The sequence below is a fragment of the Vanellus vanellus genome, assembly GCF_965231255.1.
Source record: "Vanellus vanellus genome assembly, chromosome: Z".
Lineage (NCBI taxonomy): Eukaryota > Metazoa > Chordata > Aves > Charadriiformes > Charadriidae > Vanellus > Vanellus vanellus.
In genome coordinates this window covers 86,390,307-86,409,950 of record NC_138908.1, presented here as the reverse complement: position 1 = coordinate 86,409,950, position 19,644 = coordinate 86,390,307, and the positions used below count along the sequence as shown (strand labels likewise).

Here is a 19,644-nt window from a genome sequence, read left to right as displayed (position 1 = left end):
AAAAGACTCTTGAATCCCTTGAGTTGTGGCAAGGAAAGATAGACGTTTTGGAGAATGAGGAATAAAGCGTAGATCTGGGATAAGAGGAATGTGAAGAGATGGTTGAATAACTGGTGTTCCCCATCACGCAGATGACCCTGTTGCAGAAAAAAAGTAGATTTTGAGACGAAGCACCGCTTAACGCTGATTTATTCATTGCTTTGCAGGTTTGAAACTTTTGAAGTGAATAGCTTTGAACAGTTTTGTATCAACTATGCCAATGAAAAGCTCCAGCAGCAGTTCAACTCGGTAAGGTCAGCTTGGAAACCTTCCATAAAACTGAGCGGAAAAAAGTACGGAGGCTGCATTATTGTATGTCCGGCTTCTGCTTAACGGCACGTACCTGCAAGCTGTCTGGATCGCATGGCCAGCATGAATGTAGTCCTTGGGGATACCATCTCTCCCGCACAATGATTGTGCGTTGTAATCACACTAAATATTCGTATGGAGTTGAAAATGTGGCTTGGTTGATTGATAAGGTTGATACTAGAAGCAGGTTTGGAAATGGTTTGTGCAAAGGTTTGCTGATGGTTTTGAATAAGTAGATAGTTCGCCAGTTTTCTTTTGTGTAGTTTCAATCCTAAACCAAAACCTGGATGGTTTTGTGCCGAGTCCTGATTTCCAGTGTTCAACAAACCATGGGTGGAAACCTGCCCATTAAGTGTGGCTTAAACCTCTGCAATGAAAACTCTGTATTAAATAGCAGGATTGGACACACTCCCCGTTTTCCACTTGGACATGCCTCGCAAAAACCTGGGATTCTTTTATTTTATTAGATACAAACACTTACCTGCCCTGGAAATGAAACCAGTGAGGGGTTGTCTTTTGCTTTTGTTGTAAGCAGGGGAAATATTACAATTAGTTTCAGGATACGAGGGGAAAAAAACCACCTTGTTAAATTTGAGCAGCTAAGTACAGCGGCATAGTTTGGCACTCTGAAACCGTATCATATGCACGGACATGAACATTTGCAGTATATCTAATGTATCAGATCACTGCTGCTAAAAATGAAAAGTAAATTATGGTTGTATTTGCACTATTCATATCATACTTAGTACGTCCAGCTATCGCTTCTGAAGCTTATAAATTCAAACTCTGAGATGACATGTTTGAAGAGATTTTAAAAAGCTGTCTTTGAAGAAAAAAGTCCCATTTGAAAAATCATTTTTTAATATGCTTAGAGTATCTCAGAAATAGCCAGAGACAATTTGTCTGCTTGGGCAGAGGTCTGATATATATATAAAAGCCATGCAAAGATTTTTTTATATATATATATATTTTTTTTTTTTTTTAATCAGAATCTGCAATAGAAATGTTCCTGAGTCTGTTAGATACTGCTGCTGATATCTCTTCTAGGATGATGGGTGCTCTTTGTGAAGCTCTGCTCACAGATGGGGGCACACGTGCTCAGCCCTGGCTGGGCTCCCAGCTTGTGAACTTGCCGCAGGTCAATAGTTTAATCAGCAGAGCACTGAAGGAGAGAGGGATTTTTTCTCAGCCCAAGAGATATGTATGTCATTGCCATTTCAATGTATGGCTCCCACCTAAATGTAGTGACAGCTTCAGTCATTTTCTAGTGAAAGTCATTTAAAGCTTTTTTTTTATTTTTTGCCTCTTGCCTCATGGTTGCCTAGTGTAATGCTTTTATTTTCCTTTCCAGAAGCTACATTGTGCAAATGGCAGAGCCTGTACAAAGCTGTACATTGAGGGCACCTTCTATGGCTTCGGGGTGTGCTGGGGCAATACTCTACTCCAGTGGGGACGAGTGGGTGAACGGGGAAGGAGCTGGTGCTGTGCTGGTTGGGGTCACAATCAGTAACGCTGCCATTTTTCCATTCTCAGCACGTGTTTAAGCTGGAACAAGAAGAGTACATGAAGGAGGGAATCCCTTGGACTCTCATCGACTTCTACGATAACCAGCCCTGCATAGACCTTATAGAGGCGAAACTGGGTATCTTGGACCTACTGGATGAAGAGTGCAAGGTAAAGGGGACCACCCACCTTTTTGCTGGCATTTGTATTTTTCTTAAAAGGTTAAAGAATGGGCTTTAACCTGTGGTAGCTTGCAAGAGGGTAAATATCTCCTTTCCATGTGCACTGCTGGTGTGCTCATGGCTAGGGTAGGCTGTTGGCATTTGCTTTGCTTTAGGACCATTCAGAACCTCCATGGCAGATATTTGGTACCAGCCTGGGTGTCTGGTCTCACCATGGATTGCCAGAGGTCATGTTTCTGGCCTGGCTGCGCACAGGGATAGTCATTGTTTACGACTTTTGATTTCTTGTTTAGCCATTCCTTCAGCATTCTTCCGTTGGGGTTTGGAAACGTGTCTTCCCTCAGCTTATCTGAGTTTTGGGTTTATGGGTGGCTGGGTTGGTTTGTCTTTTGGGAGAGTAGTTTGCTATCTTTTATCACGTGTTTCTCATAACAGCATAAATGAAATCTTGCTTAAAAGTTGAGTAGAAATGCCAGAACGACGACCCTTCATGAGAATCAATAAGAAAGGTTGGACTCTTTGTTCACTCCTTCAGCCACGAATTATCAAATCTATCTAGGAACAAGAAATGTAAGATGGGAGATTTTCTTGGGAAGTTTGTTTTGAATGTCTTTTGTGTGAAGAGTTAGGTGGAAAGTCCAGAGTCTTGCGGTATGATCATCTCGGCAGGAGAGCTCAGTGTGATGCCGTGATGAAAAGGGCTCCTACACTGGGAAAAGCAGCTCGTATCTCTTCCAGTTCTGGTGTCTGCGCAGCGATGACGATGAGGAAATACTGGAAATAGGATTATCAGATCAGGGCTATAAAATATTGTGATACTGAGGATAAAGAAACCTGAGTGCTGCACGTGGGTGGTTGTGATAGTCAATGGGAGGGTTTGCAGACCCTTTGACACAAAAAAGCCCTGGCGTAGAGTAGCTAGAAGTGGATGTTAGACAGATTCCACCATGAAAATAAGCCTTCTAAATGCTGAGAACAGCTTATTGGAAGGGGATGATGTCTGCCTTCCTGCTGGATGTTGGCTGCCTTTCGGAGCCTGTCTGGTTTTGCTGCGGTGTGCTCAAAAAGTTGCCTTTGGGAAGAGTTTCCATCGAGACTTTGATATATTCTGTGCCAGGAAATGTCTTGCTGATTGTGGAAGGGCTTTGAGGGTTTTTGGACGAGGGCAAGGAAGGGTGAGGCAAGGGGTGGTGGAAAAACTGAAGCGGGGAATGGGCCCCTCACCAGGATGCCCAAGGTGGCGAGAAGGACACATTAAATTCTTGGTGGCTCTCTGGGATCTATGGGTATGGGACAGATCCAGTGGCCTGAGGGCAGGAGTGTCATGTTGCATCAGAGGGAAAGATTTTGGATCCATTATTTAGACTAGCATTCCTGTTGGGATTTAAGGAGATGTATGACTTGTCTGGAAGCAAGGTGACCTGTCAAGTGGCTGCTCTCCTCCACGTGACAGGTCTGCCTTCCCAGGCATGATGAGGCTGTCCCAACCTGCACATCCCACAAGCTCAGCCCTCATCTGGGGTACGGACACTCAGGCAATCTCTTTGTCATGAGCTGGAGTTGGGGCTTTGCCCTTTTCAAATCCAGTCTCGGGAAGGCTCCTTAAACCATGAGAACAAATTAAGCTTAATTTGATGCCCTTAAAATAGCATCTTAGCCAGTGCTGGCTCAGAAGGAGGTCAGATTATTTGCTTGATATTCAGTATTATTTCATTTGGTCTCTGCGCTATTAAGCCCATTAAATTCCTCAGGCTTGAACCAGCTCCTGGGTGTTGTGAGGACCATAAGGAAAGTTTCCCTCGTGCCGTGTTGGCTGATAACACCTTTTGCTCCTCTCTGAAGCACCTGCACGGGTTGCTGCTGGTGACGTTGCATTAGTTGCAGCAATTCCCGTGCAACAGCAAGAATACGGCCAACTTTGCTGTCGGTCTGCCTGGTCCTACTTTTTTCATCCATGCTTTTTTGGACAAGAAAAATGAAACATAATATTGCCCCCCCAACAAAAAAATGCCAATTATCTGGGTATTTACCTGTCAGTGGGGAATGCTGTCATTAGTCACAGGCCCTTATTATGGGCTCTCTAATCATCTCTTTTATAATAACCTGCAAGCATTCTCCAGCTTTATGAAAATTTCAGCAATGCCTGTCAACTGAAAGCACTGGTTTATGGATGAAAACCTTCACCCCCGCATCACCGGCAGCAGCGTTTTACCTCTCAGGGTGAGCCGGCCGCGGTGGGCGCGGGACCACAATAGGGTAATTGCAAGTCGTCTCGTTAGCACGTACAATGGCGGATAAATATACTCTGGGACTTGAAATGGCATCGAGGGGGTCCTGGCAACATAATGAAGCATTAGCACAAATGCAGAGGGTTTGTCGGTAACGTTTTGTCTTCACAGTATGGATTTTTTTATTTTATTTTTTAGTGCGAAGTTGAGGAAGGGGGTGGTTGGGTACGTGCTGAAGCAGTTCAGCTAACGAAGGTCAGAGACCTTTGGTGTATAATGAGAGTCTTGTCACCATTTAGAGAAGAAAAAAATGAGAGAGAGTTGAAATGGGAATCGGCAATGAAAGAGAGGGCTCTCGAATTGAAATTGGAGTTTTAAGGACTAAACCTGTCTCGTGAAAGCAAATAGTAAAACCCTTAGCTCTGAAAAAAGAGGGCTTTAGGATCTGTTTGGTTTGGGGTTTTTTTTTGAACAGCTTCAAAGTCTTATGAGTTGGAAGCCTTTCTAGAATTATTAAGGTTGGAGGGGGCTTCTGGAGGTCATTTTGTCCAACCTCCGGTTATGTCCCTGGTCTGCGCAGGAAGCCTTATAGTCTCCATGGGACTGTGACCTTTTCTCCTCTGCTAAGAGACCTTGGAGTCCTCCCAGTGCTTCTTCCCCGTTTCTCGCACTGGAGCATCACCTGCCCAGATCTGGAGCTTTTAGGACCTCTTGGTTTTGCTTTGGCCTAAAAAGATGCTAGAGGAACACCAAGAGTTCATGTCCCATGCACGGAAATGGCCTTGGCCAGAAACCAAGGCCACCATGACAGGCATGACATTGAAGTGCTCTGACAACAAAGTGATGAGCCTGAAGAGGAAGGAAAGGGGTGAAGGGCACCCAGGAGAAACCTCCCTGCTGGTGAGCTGTGAAGTGTGGATGGAGTCACCATGGGGCCAATGGTGGGAAATAATTTGAGATAAGAGCAGAACCCTTGAGGAGAGGAAGGAGAGCGATGTAGAGCCCATCGGAAGAGACAGGCATTAAGGAGGGAGGCTGTCTTCTGAAAATCTGGCCATGGGAAGTTGAGAGGGTGTGTGGGAGATTGCTTGGATATCTGGGATGGCTTTAGGGTATGGTTGGCCTAAAAGGGTTTGATCAAGAACGGGCTGGTTGGAAGGGCTGATGTGTCAGTCACAGCATTGTTGTCCAAGATTTATTATGGATCTTGGTGAAATTCTTTCCTCTGAGGAGCAACGGGACCCTGAGGCTGCCAAAGGGGGATGTGTCTAACCAAACCCACAAGCTCCCTCGTGTTCTCAAACTCTCGTGGCTCTGTTTTGTGTTTTATGGCACGTTGCCATCGTGTTACGCTGTTAATGTGCCAAATGCATTTTCTAATGCTGTTCAAAAGATGCTCTTTAACCTTTCCCGTGTCCTTCTGTCAAGTGCCACAAACACTGAAGTCTGCTTCTAGCAGACCGGTTTTTGATCCCGCTTGTCTCCGTGCATCGCTGTGACCTTGAGTATCTGAGCAAATGTGTTTTCCTTGTCTGGACCTGTTAGTTTTTGGACCGTCAGAAATCGGCACGTCCCCTTCCTGTGCCACGCAATCCTGTCTGGGGGGATTTCTGCTCCACAAGCAGATAGACGGAGATTGGACCTCTGGACTTTCCTTTCGGGTGGACCGCCTAATCCCAACGGCAGAATAACCTCGCCTATGTCATGCTGTCAGCTTTTATGACTTTAAAGTCAGGCACATCACTTGTGGTGGAACGTGTCTCTGGAGCGTGGAGGAAGCTGAGGCTCTTTTCACACTTTAACATATATTGGAACGATAAGGAGAAAAGAGAGAAAAGAAAGAAAACATAAATAGCTCCTATTGTGTTTTTAGAGGGTTGAGTTTTACATCATTAGCTTTGAATGGACCTTTGTTGCTTTTGTTCAGTTAATTGTCCTTCTGTTGGAGGTGATGGTGGAGGGAATCGCACCCTTTAGTCCAAACAGCTCCGAACATCTCAGCTCTTTGGTGGTTGTGGTGGGTTCTTGACCCTGTGACACTTCTGATCCAAAAAACTCTGGACTTGAGCCTGGGGGCTGACCCTGCGCTGGGTGGGGTTGATTTCGGTTGCAGTAGCTCCTGGAAGCTCAGAGGCCAGTGCATGGAGATGGGAGGTGACCCTGGCTGTGATTTTGCTGCCCAACTCATTTTCTGCAGAGTGATGGGTGAGGGGGACAGTGAGGACCGACGAGCAGAAGCAGTGACCTTGTGAAATTACTGGTCTAAGGCTTTTCCTGTTTACAGATTTCCATACCATACGTGCAAAGCAGTTGGTTTTCCTCTTCCCCATCCCCTAAAAAAGTCTTGCGCTGATGAGATAGTCTCTAAGTAACTTTCTCGCTAGCTTTAAGGCTTTAAACTGCCAAGCCAGTACCGAAAGCTGTTATAATAGTACAGATAATGCCCCTGTTAATTTTTATCTCCGGGACTCGGTCCCTATCAGGTGCTTCTCAGGCGGCTAAAAATACCCGGGCTGCACAACGGTGAGCAAGGAGCGGTGTGGGTACGGTGAAACCCTCTTTCTGGGAGGCAGGAGCCATGCCTTTGAAGTTCAGCTCGGAGATAAGCAGGTTTTTCGGCGAAATGGATGGCCTAAAAGAGAGCTGGTGCGGGATAAATCAGCTCTCTGCGGCACGGGGTGGCTCAGGCAGCTGCGGTGCTCCTGCTCTGCACCCACAACTCGGTCCTGAGCAGGAGAGACCTGATGATCGCTCCAGAGAGGGTGTTTTCATCAGTTATACTTCATATTTATATGTAAAAAAACAAGAAACCCATCTGCATTTATATAGCTCCATAGTTTAAATATGCATGTCTATCTTGCACAAATAAAATATGTATATAATTGCATAAATAAATGCCTTTTAATATTTCTATATAATCTGTATTATTTCTATGTGTATCCATAATTGTCTACGCTTAAAACTGTAAAATATAAACTCCTTCTGGGGTAGCACAGTGTGCACGAGTGGCTGCCGCACTTAACTCGGCCGCTTCTTCCAGTTAACGGTGGTGGGCAGGAGCTGCTAGTCCCTGTGTCCAGAACCCTTCTGGTTTGTTTTGGCACGCTGCCGCGAAATCAAAGGCTGTTTCAGAGCAGCATGAAGAAATATTCCTCATCTGTCTCAGGTTTTCCTTCTTATTGTTTGCTTGCCCGGATTTCCTCTGTCACTTTTCGTCTAAAGGTCTACGGAAAGACCTGATGGATGATCCAGAGCTTTCCCTGACACTGCACAATCGGTTTGTGATTTATAGGCTTCGTCCCATCTAATTTTAAATATCGCCTAATGCTTTTCTTCTGACTCTTCCTCTTTTTCGAACCTAAATAATCCCATCAGCTATTTTTTGTCAAAAAAAATGATGTGTGTATGTATGTGCAACCACTGCTGTGCTGGTGGCAGCGATGGAGGGTCCACCAGCCCGTCCCCTTCCCATCGCTCCAGGACAGGCAGCAAGGACGGGGACGGACCCCATCAGCTGCGGTCCCCAGCCCTCAAGCGTAACAACTTCATTCCTTGTTTCCTTTGGTTTTTCAGGAATTTTGCTTTGTGGCAAACTTGTTGCGCTGGAAAAGTACAAAATAACGGATATTTATAGCCATGGTGCTTTCCTGGTACGCTCTTATGGCTTTTAGAAAGCTTTTGGGGGGGTTTGGTTTGTTAGCAGAGAGGCATCTAAACATACTTTTAAAAAAAAGAAGTCTTTATGGGAATTGTAATCGTGAGAGTACCAGAAGTTACAATATAGTGTTATATGCTGCTATATGTGCTTACAAAATAATAAACCAAAACCAAATTATTTGGGTTTTGTCCTCATCTTGGCGATATATCAGTAAAACATGGAGGTGCTGGCTAGGAAGGGAAGCTCAAACCCTCCCTGTAACTGCTGATTTGTGAGAAGTAGCCTGTTCCCTTGCTGCCCGTGTGGGGCTCTGAGGGTTTTTTGGTCATTGCTGTCATTTAGGATCTCTCCATTCTCTGCCCCATCCTACCAAAGCAATGTCTTGGGCAACGCCCGATATCTTGGTCTACCATGGCCAAATCCTTTCAAGGTTGGGTCCGCGTAGGACTTGCACCCTGATTTTGGTGTAAATAGGATGCAGAAGGAGGGTTTGGCATCCAGGAGTTTCCTGGCACAGGGGTTGGATGTATGGGAGGGGGACACAAGAAGCATTCGGCTGCGGTAGGACAGGTAGGTGGGTCTGCAATCTCAACCCAGTGTGCAACTGGGGTTAATGCATCCTGCGTTTGGGATCCCGGTGACCCCACCCCAAGTGCGCTGAGAGGCAGAGGTTTCGTAAAAATTATTATTTTAATATTTTAAAATTATCGTTTTATTATCACGTTTATTTTAAATGAAATAAAACAGAACCTCTTGCTTGTTGCCTCAGGTGGCAGTTTGTAAAAGTATTTGGTCACCAAAAACTGCATTAAAAGAGTAATGTTGGTGCCTGAGCAATTAATGTAACTTAAGTGCAAAAATACTTTTTTTTTTTTTTTTTTTTTTTCCGGCAAGAACTGTTCTGGCTGTTGGAGCAAAGCGAGCATTTGTTTGGTTTTTTTTGTTTTTTTTCCACTGGAAATGAAATCTTAGTGTGTTTGTCAAGAATATACATGAAAATAAAATCGCACACGCTCCTAGAACTGGGGGATGTTTCCCAAATATTCCTGTAGCCCATGTGGACTACAGGAAGCCCACGAGGAGGGTTCCTCCAAAATCTTCCCACACCCCATTTGCATACCTGATCATGACTTTTTGGTTCATTTTCAGTCACAGAATCCCAGACTGGTCAGGGTTGGAAGGGACCTCTGGAGCTCCCCCAGTGCCACCCCCCGCCAGAGCAGGGGCACCTCCAGCAGTGGCACAGGACACGTCCAGGCGGGTTTGGAATGGCTCCGGAGTGGGAGACACCCCCACCTCTCTGGGCAGCCTCTGCCAGTGCTCTGCCGCCCGCACAGCAAAGAAGTTCCTCCTCATGTTTAGATGGAACCTCCTATGTTCAAGTTTGTGCCCATTACCGCTTGTCTTGTCACTGGGCACCACTGAAAAAAGACTGTTCCCATCAATTCCCATTTTCTCCCCATCCAGGTTCCTAAAGGCACCGACCAGAACTGGGCGCAGAAGCTGTATGACCGGCACGCCAGCAGCCAGCACTTCCAGAAGCCCCGCATGTCCAACACCTCCTTCATCGTCCTACACTTTGCCGATAAGGTAACCAGGCGCCTGTTGTGTGTGCTGGGACTTGAACGCAGAAATGGGAAGTTTATGGAGGGGAAAAAAAAGAGCCGCTTGGAGGAAAATCAGTTTATAGCACCGGTGAGCTGCTTTTTGGTGATAGGGATGCCCGTTTGGCAGTAATCTCAGTTGGACGCTCAGATCTAGATCAGCTTCGAGGACTTCAGCCTCCAAACTATTGCACTAAGTTTTAAATAGTCGTGATTTTGAGAGTAGAGGAACAATCCTCTTTCTCAAAGCTGCGGTGAAATGACTTCTCCTAAGGGCAGCTCGATTGAAAATGTATTGGAAAAGGGAGTTATTTTTGAAGAGCGGGAGCTGCGAGCGTCAGCAAGGCACAGTGGGGAGGAACGCATGAGAGGTGACCCTGAGGGTGGTCCCACCCTTCAGAGGGAGAAGATGCCAACTGTGAAACTCTCAAGTCCCAGTGTCTGGTGCTGTAGGTTCTCATCCGTGGGCTCCAGCTTCATTGAATGTATGTGACAGGCATCACTCACAGCAAATAAGTATCTTAAAAGCTTATAGTTATCCAAAACACACCTTTGGTAGAAAGGAAAATGTAAGGCCAACCTGGGGACGCGTCGGAGGAGCCAGACGACGTGCAGGTGCTTCTCCTAACCAGGTTTGCCCTGTATGTGTGCGGCACCTTTCATGGCAAAGCCGATACTCGCTTTTCTTTAGCCATGTGATATTGCACATGTATCCTTCACAAACGATATCCCTTTGCAAGTTTTTCCTTTTATTTTTTTTTTTTTTGTGGTCAGTTATTTCAGCCAACTTCAAATGGAAAACAGAATACGATTTTCTTCTGTCCTCTCTAAATTCTTCCTTTGCATCCCAACCCTCTGCAATTTTCAAAAACAAGAGACCTACAAGAGACGTAGCCGGGGCATCTTTTGAAGTTTATTGATTAGCTTACAGTGAGTTCAGGAGTGAACGAAAGAGCACATTAGAGGGATTGGTGATCCTTGCGTTTTTATCCCTGGTTTCCATGGAAGTGCGGTTGGGTCCTGTATAGAGCAATTTAATGACTAAGAAACACTGTAGGTTTGCGTTCAGGATTTTGCTTTCGTTCAGATTCACTTTCTTTGATAAAAAGTGACCTTTAAATTCCAGTTGTTCCCTCCCCCTTCTCCCTCTCAGGATTTTTAGGTGAGCTCCAACAGTAGGGGTGTGGTGGGACACGGCACCTTGTCCCTCTGCGGTTGGACTTTACCCTCTGGGCTTCTTCCTTTGCCTCTTAGGTGGAATACCAAAGCGAGGGATTTCTGGAGAAGAACAGGGACACCGTGTACGAGGAGCAGATCAACATCCTGAAAGCCAGCAAGGTAAAAGCAGCAAATTGGGAGATAATCAGTGCCGCTGCTTTCCAAAATGTGAGCTTCATGCTTTGCGTTTCTGTGCCGTAGCAGGTTGTGTGCGCAAAAGCGGTCGGGGGCACCTACGTGAACAGCAGCAAGAAAGGGAAGTGGATGGGGTGTAAAGGAGGGAATAAGGGGGGTGTAAAGGAGGGAATAAGGGGGGAGAGGAGGGACGAGGCTGCTGGGGGCTATGGTTGCACCCAGGCGTGGATGCACATTGTCCTCTGCTCTCCTCCACCCTGGTGTCAGTGTCCTGTTGACGTGCATCAGAAAAATCCTTTCCAAACCTGCTGATCCTCTTTTTTTTTTTTTTTTTAAATTTTTTTTTTTTTTTTTTTGGTCACTGAGAGTGAAAACCAGAAACAGTTATGGGGCAGTGTAAATCCCACTTAACTCTTGCTCTGAGCTCCCCCCACATCATCTGGCACCGAAAGTGTTCTCAAAAGCACATGGAACCACAGGCGATCCTGGGATTAAAAGCCACGGTCAGCAGTGTAGTTCGTAAATTGTGGGCAGTTCTGCTGACCCTACCACCCTGTTCCCCTTAGCTGTAGTCCATCATACTTGGCCCTGCGACTTCTAATGACTTTATTAATTAGTAGGCAAGAAATGGGATTGATGTACAATGCTGGAAATCTCATGCAAACTCTGGGGCATTCCAGCTGCTCTAGAGCTGTTTTATGTTGCTGCCAATACGTGACATGAACAAATTAACACACGCTGACGATCGCGCTTGCTGTCGCTCCTGTATTACAAGATTTTGTGCCACGTACCTTTCCTCTCCGAGTATTGTACAAACAACTTGTCGGCACCTCGTTGCAGCAAGTGCCGATAGAGACGTATTGACTGAGCCTGAGTACCAAGTTTCCTGGTAAAGAGCTTTTTGGCACCGGGGGTTTAAAGTCTGCGTTAGTCCAGAGGGCTGTGAACTCGATGGGCTGGTGGAAGCAGAAAAGCAGTAGGTGTGAGGCTCTGTAGGCTTTCATGTGGGTCGTGCGTTAGTAAACGGGTTCTTGGCAAGCGGGCTTCAAGGTGGAGACTTTTTCGGCATGCATGTGTGAACTGAGTCGGTTTTACGCTGACTCTTCTCCTCCGTGAGCACGCATCTGCGCTTGGGTGGGTTGGGTTAAAAGTGCCAACGGTGCAGACTTTTAGGGCTTTTCAAGTTCTTGTTGTTTAAAACCAGACCAAAAATTCCCCCCGCAACCTTGAGTCTTTCCTTGTCAATTAGCGAGTTGAGACTTCAAAGGACCTTAACCCTTCCAGGGGCAGCTCTCCTATTAAGAAATTAGTATTAAAATCCAGCCCTGCAAGATCCAACACACCATCCGGCAGCCAAACTCCAGACTGCCAGACTCATTGTTCCCACCGGAGCTTGTATGTGGTGTAAGGAAAGGAATATATCAGCTTTTCTCCAAACCATTTCAAAGCCTCCCCCAGCACAGACTGTTAACTTGCATTTATTTTTTTTGCACTACAAATTTTGAATCCCCCTGTGTGTTGTAAGCAAATGTATCTCGTATCAAGTTTTCTCCTCTTTGTTCCACCCTTCTTTGGGTTTACAGGTGTGACCTTCCAAATCCCACCCTAAATAAGGAGCATGATGAGGGGACGTAGAGGAAGTATTATTTTTAGGAACATTTTGAGCAGGAGTTGGTTCTTGCCAAAGTAAGGTATGAGGATGCGAAATGAAATGAGCGTCGTCAGTGGCTTGCACTGCATCTCGGCGATGAATTTATACGAATATGGCAAGATGGGCAATTTTGTCATCCAGGGGGGCAGTTGCAAGCCTAATAACTGTGAAGCTGGGCTTTAATAATGCCTAAATCAAGATTTCTGTGTGTTGGGAAACACGCAGCTTTCCCAGGGTAAAAACTGGGCATGATTAGAGCTTATTAGAAATGCCAGGTAACCTGCAGGAATAATTGATGCCGTGTGATGAATTATTTAGCCGGTGCTGAACTTGCTGTTGGAAGTAGTGCTGCAGAACTGGCGGTGTCTGATAGGGATTTCTGTTTGACTTCTCGCCGTAGGTGCAGAGGAGAGCTGTAACTCACTGGAGTGTTGTAGAGTGGTGGGGATGGTGTCACCTGCAACTCATTCCTTAAAAAAAAAAAAAAAAAAAAAAATTAAAAAAATGCTGAAATGGGTTTAACAACAGCATTGCCTCCATGTCTCTCTCTGTCTACATAAGGACCATAATACAGTATCAGAGTGGGCTGGACTTTGGTTTAATAGCAAAAAAAACCCCAAACCCTGCTCCTTGCAACTGGTTTGCTCGGCCTTAAAACATGGAGATTCTTAAGCCATTAACACGAGTGCCTCAGGACCAAAGATCTGAGCTTACCTGGCCTGCAAGCTAACCTAATCCTCCTTGGGATTGGGTGTTAGGACTGTGTTAATTCACAGTGGTGGCTCTGTAGGTGACCCCAAAATCTGCATTTGTGATCCAGCTTAAATGCACTTGGCTCTGAGAAGCTTTGGGTGATAGTTTGGTGAACTTCTGCCTTGGAGCCGTTTCTTTAACGACGTGGGAGCTGTTGTCAGCCCATGCCGATGCCGTGCTGTCGCGAGAGGAAGAGCAACAGGAAGAGGATGCAGGAGCATCCTCACCTTCCTCCTGCGAAGCTGCTAAAACCTCATCTTCTGCTCTTGCTTTTGCTATACCGTTGGCCAGCAGATTCAGTTTTAGTTTTTCTGATTTTTTTTTTTTTTTTTTTTTCCTTCTCGCCTGCCATGTGCCCTCTATGGGTATAAACAAATATGTTTTTTCTTTTGTTGTAAAGAGCAACCCGATTTGCTGCGTTCTTCTTTATATTCCCACTAAGGTGATACACAGGGCAAGGGGGGAACGCTCTGTTTAACGTGACAAGGACTTAAACACCTCTCCGTCAGCAAGTGCATCGCTGACAAAGTGCTCCCACCTGGTCAGAATTGCGTTCTGCTAATTAGAATGCGATTACTGCCATCAACAAGATGGTGAAAGAGACTTTATAAAGCAGCTAATTAGTTTTGTTAGTGCTGGTCAGCTAAAACGGTTGAGAGTTGATGTTCTTGGAATTAAGGAAACCGATTTGAATACTGATTGAAAGCATATGAGTGTGCTGTTAAGACATTACGTTTCTGTCCTCTATAATTATGAGTTATGCACCAGTGTGCTTGATTTGCCAGTTGGGAAGACGGGATCCGTCCTTCTCGCTTATCCCCCAGCACTCGCTTATCCCCCAGCATCCATGGAATAGATCCTGGGCTGCTACAGACGGTCCCAGTTACACCAGTTTTGCTTTAAGCAAGCTGAAAGCTCACCTCTGAGATTCTTGTTCAGTGTTTGTGCAGAGCAAGCACTCCTTTTATTAACAGCAAGCGGACGGAGGGGTCGATGGCTCTCCCAGCTATGCGCTGAGAAGATATTTTGGAAACTGAAATGGCAGCCGGGGATTTCACCGCACCGTCAGGCGTGAGATAATAAAATGAAGCCTGTGTTAGATTTCTTCCAGCATCAAACACGTGCCACCCAAACATCCTGGTGTGTTTGCAGGAGTCAAAGCACCCAAGACAGTGACATGCCATCAAAGCACAACAGCTGTCAAGACGTCTTTTTTTGGGGGGGGGCGGGGGATAGAGGGTTAGGCAAAGAAGGTGTGAGCCTTTATTCTGGTAGGAGTTGAGTGAGCTGTGGAGATAAAAATGAAAGCTGTGAGTATGAAGCAGATCCTTAGTGGGCGCTGTCTTGGAGCATACAAGCAATTTGCTAATGTAATGCACACAGTTTCCTTTCCACGGTGGTATTTAGGCTGCCGTGCTGGCACGCTGCGCGAACAGCCTGCGGGACCGGGGCTGGAAACATTCCTGTCTCAGGCCAGGGATGTGGCAGAGAGCCAGGCAGCCCTTTACGGCACGGGGCTGTCCGTTGATGTCTGTAAAGCGGTAAACCCCTGCACTCTTCTCGGGATCTTATTGGAAATACACCCAAGTTCGGTTTTCAGAGGAGCACCATGCGGTACACTGCTGCCTCGTGTCGATGTTTTCGTGTGGATGTGTTGAGCGTGGTGTGCCACGGGCAAGGGAAGCGTGATGCTGGTGCCCCCTGCCACGGATGCTCCGGAGTGGGTGTTACTGGTGGTTTGCATGCTGCTGTGGTGGCCTCACGGGTGCTTCGGCAGTGTCACCAGGCTGGAGCCCAGCTCAGCTTGGTGATAAATGAAATGCCACCTGGTGACAGTGTTTTTTTCTTACATTTAAGAATTTACTATTTGAATGTAAACGCAGCTGTAGCAGGAACCCGTGTAGGTGCACGGCTGGAGTCGAGATGTGAAAATTTAACAGCCCTGCTAAACAGCCCAGATTTATTGTGACTTACTTAGTATTCAAGTCCCCCAGCCTGATGCAAATTTGAAGATCCTGCCTCTTAAAGAAAATAGCATTAACTGCATTTGCCAGCTCACCTGTTCTCCCATTTATGAAGCGGAAACGTTGCTGCTGGCTTGTCAGAAACCCCAGACTTCAGGGCTCTGAGAAGGTAAATGTGGTGCTTTCAGGGCTGCAGAATGACGGTCCTGCTGTCGCCTTGCTTGTTCACGCTGCAATACAGGGAATTAGTGAAGAAGTGCTGGTGTTTCTTAATTGTTCGGGAAAGCAAGGGTGCCTCTGCGGCCATGGTGGGAGCGGGCTGCTGCCTGTCCTCATGTGGAGAACCCATTCCTGGGGAATACGCTGTGAGGGCGCCATCCTTACTGCTGTCAGGGCCGAAAGATTAGCTCAAAAAAGCCTGGGAGCAAGAGTGACATCACGTTCAGGAGGTTTTGTGCCTTGCACAACGTGTCAGTGATGCAGCCTTTCAGTTTGCCATCCTCTTTTTTTCGCTTGTTTGGTTTAATGTGCACATTGCAAGGTTTGATGAACTACGAAACAGAATGGCCGATGCTTCTGCTGATGTGGTTTATGTAGGTAATGCTTTCTGCTTTCGCTTTATTGCCCTTTTTCCCCTTCCTGGTTTAAGATGGGTAAAAAGTGAGCGGAGCAATGTGACTCGGGTGGGTTCATTCAGCAAAGAGCAGGGCCAGAAGTGCTCAGGTGTTGTCTTTCGTTTTAGTATCAAATGGTAGCAGACTTATTCCAAGATGAGAAGGATGCTGCGCCCACCACTTCCGTGGGAAAGGGAACATCCAAAATCAGCGTCCGTTCTGCCAGACCGGTGATCAAAGCTGCCAATAAGGAGCACAAGAAAACGGTGGGCCACCAGGTAACGTATGACATGAGTGGGCCAGTTGATGGCAGGGGAATCCAGATACGTTTTTACAGTTGAGATCTTGTTTCTTCAGTCTGAAGCAGAGATAAATAAAAAGCTGTTGGGGGAAGAAGGGGGGAGAAGTGAGGAGACCTTCCTGTGCCCCGTGTTGATGGAAACTGTTTGGCTGTTGCATTTTGGACACCTTCTAGCAGCATCTCTGGAAGAGCAAACTTGAGTAGTCTTGACTAGAAAGAGTTGAGACATGGTCTATGGAGAGGGGAGGCCACTCTGGGATTCACTGGACTGTATCCCAATGTACTATGGTGCTCATAAATTGAAACAACTTGAGAAAAAGAGCATTTTTTTTTCTTTCCCCCTGTGTGGACAGTCAAGCAGTACAATAGGGGCCCAGAGAGGTGGTGCTGTCTCCACCCTTGGAGATTTTCAAACCTCAAGCCCTGAGCAAACACTTGTTGCTGTTGTGTGTCATTGAGCTGGAAGCCCTGAACCCACCAGTGTCTTCTGTGAATTGCTACTGCGTGCGTTGGGTTGATGGGGAGGTTCATGCTGTGTCACATCCAGAAGCTGACACCGCAGGTGGCTTCTTGCAGCACCTGCCAACTTGGGTTGCATGGTACAGCACCTTCATCCCTCCTCAAAATGAGTGGTTTTGTCTTTCAGTTCCGCAACTCGCTGCATTTGCTCATGGAGACTCTGAATGCCACCACCCCACACTACGTGCGCTGCATCAAGCCGAACGACGAGAAGCTCCCCTTTAAGTAAGTGGGCTTTCAGATTGCGGAATCCCAGACTGGTCAGGGTTGGAAGGGCCCGCTGGACTTCCCCCAGTGCCACCTCCTGCCAGAGCTGGGGCACCTCCAGCAGTGGCACAGGACACGTCCAGGTGGGTTTGGAATGTCTCCAGAGGGGGAGACTCCCCCACCGCTCTGGGCAGCCTCTGCCAGTGCTCTGCCACCCTCACAGGAAAGAAATTCCTCCTCATGTTCAGATGGAACTTCCTACGTTCAAGTTTGTGCCCGTTCCCTCTTGTCCTGTCAGTGGGCACCACTGAAAAAAGACTGTTTCCCATCCCTCTGGCACCCTCCCTTTAAGTATTTTTAAGTATTGACAAAATCCTCCCTCAGTCGTCTTTTCTTCAGCCTCAAAAGACCCAAGATGAGCAAATGTGTTCAGGATTACAGCCACAGAGTGTTCTTTGGACTTTTCCTCTTAGCTAAAGAGATTGCGTCTCTTGTGATGCTGTTCCTATAACTGGAAGGTCCCTGTAGTTTCCTGGAATTGCTTTTCTTGGGTTTTATGCCCCTGAAATGAAGACTAATGTAGGTCCTAGTAATTCGTAGATGTACTCTGCTAATACTGAGCATCCTTGCTTTGCCGTAATAGGGTCTTTGTACAATTTCATCTTGGAATCTCTTTGATTTAAATAGTTACAGTGCTAAACAGTGAAAAGAAGCAGAGAAAGGGATGAAAAAGTGAAGATAAGTAGTGTGCTTGCAAAATGGCTTGTAAACTGAAGAAAAATGTCTTGGTGCTTCCAAATAAATGTGGAAAAAGTGAAGGCGTGACTTGTATCTACTTCAGGCAGGTTTCCAGGTGAGCAAACAGCGGAAGCAAAAACCCAGTCTTGATCTTCCTCCGTAGTTCAGAGGTGTATCGCAAGCTGTGAACATTGCAAGCAAATAGCTGTCAGCCGCCTTTGACCTCTTAGATAATGTATTTGTGCCCAGTTTTGTTCCCTGGAACTCCAAAAAAAGCTTGGCCGTTAACAGGGACCACATAGACCTTATTGTGAAGTCTTCTAAAGGCCCTGGCGTAAACTGCAGGTGGTGACATTTAAGAAAGCGGGGTTACAATTATAACCAGTAAGCAGGGAGGCATTGCCCTCCAGCTGATCCAATGCAGTCTGAGTGCTCCCGGTGAGCACGGTGCCACCTCGGAGCGCAGAAGATGGCTCCAACAGCATCCTGCAAAGGAGGATGAAGCATCCATAAACAGGTTCACCCTTGGTCATGGTATACTGGCAGATGTAGATCCACCAGGAAGCTTCCCTGACTTGACTCTTCTCCCCCTGAAAATAGCAAAGCGAAGGGTGTTAGTGGTTAGAAGACATTCAGGAACTGGCTTATATTTGATTGATTCATTAGATGATTAGTTAACAGCTCTGGAGAAGACAATGTTGGCCGTCTGCTGGGACGGCGGTTGTGGTCGGTTGTATCTATTTCATGCACTGCTTTGTAGGTAGTGGAGATGCTCAGGGCTCCAGTCTCTTGTTGGCTATTTCAGAGGTTGTCCATTGAAATGAAATTCTGGATTACGCTTTTTGTTTGATTGCTTTCTTTAGGTAAAGCACAAAAGTATTTTCTAACTTTCTGTAGTGGGAGTGTGGTAGATGCTCTGCATGGTGAAATGGCTTCACCTTTCCAAAGGGTGTTTCCAAGACTCCATGTCCCTACTCGGCTCTACTTTCAGCCCATCCATCTTCATTTCTTTGCCTTTAACTTTGCGATTCAGTTTTTCACGTGATGCTCAGGATACACTTAATATTGTTCTATAAATGTGCAAGCCCCTGGTTGTCAAGGTGCAGTAATTATCTAAATGAACTCAGTTGTACTTCTAAGATGTTATGGGTAACAAATACCAGGAGGATAATTATGATTGTGTCTGCTCAGTTTGAGTGATGTCTTGGTCCAATGCAGTGCTCCCCATCTGGCAAATATCAGAGTTGTCAAAGCTCAGGATTTTGGGAACAAAGGGCAAACCAAAATAGACACAAGAATGATTCTGGAGGAGCAGTGTGCAGTTGTATGTCTGTAGTCAGCAGCAGTAGTCTGGAGTCCTCAACAGAAGAAGGACATGGACCTGTTGGAGCGGGTCCAGGGGAGGCCACGGAGATGCTGGGAGGGCTGGAGCCCCTCTGCTGGGAGGACAGGCTGGGAGAGGTGGGGGGGTTCAGTCTGGAGAAGAGAAGGCTCTGGGGAGACCTTACTGCAGCCTTCCAGTCCCTAAAGGGGCTACAGGAGAGCTGGGGAAGGACTTTTTACCAGGGCATGTAGTGATAGGACAAGGGGGAATGTCTTCAAACTGGAAGAGGGGAGATTTAGATGAGATATTAGGACGAAATTCTTCCCTGTGAGGGTGGTGAGACACTGGAACAAGTTGCCCAGAGAAGCTGTGGCTGCCCCATCCCTGGAGGAGTTCAAGGCCAGGTTGGATGGGGCTTGGAGCAAGCTGGTCTGGTGGGAGGTGTCCCTGCCCAGGGCAGGGGGGTGGTACTAGATGATCTTCAAGGTCCCTTCCAACCCAAACCCTTCTGTGATTGCAGGAGTCTGCACTTCAGAGGCACTTGTGCTGAAAAATACACAGTGCCCAGAGGCATCAGTGAAATGAAACATCAGTGGCACCACTCTGGGTTAGCGTTGAAGTGGTATCTCGTAGCATGCAGAACACTCGGTGTTATGTTCATTGTTCGGTGAAAAACCACGGACCTTTTTTCTCTTCC

The 19,644-nt window shown here is 46.6% G+C and overlaps 1 protein-coding gene across 1 annotated transcript in view; it reads left to right on the top strand.

Moving 5' to 3' along the window:
- The window catches only part of MYO5B (myosin VB), a gene marked incomplete at its 5' end in the record, with an annotated part of 152,437 nt that overhangs the window by 69,491 nt on the left and 63,302 nt on the right, over positions 1-19,644 (top strand). The window contains 6 exons of the mRNA XM_082497611.1: positions 207-288; positions 1,882-2,022; positions 9,387-9,509; positions 10,778-10,861; positions 15,987-16,136; positions 16,806-16,903. Of these exons, the coding sequence (XP_082353737.1) occupies positions 207-288; positions 1,882-2,022; positions 9,387-9,509; positions 10,778-10,861; positions 15,987-16,136; positions 16,806-16,903 (678 nt within the window). The remainder of the gene's footprint in view (positions 1-206; positions 289-1,881; positions 2,023-9,386; positions 9,510-10,777; positions 10,862-15,986; positions 16,137-16,805; positions 16,904-19,644) is intronic.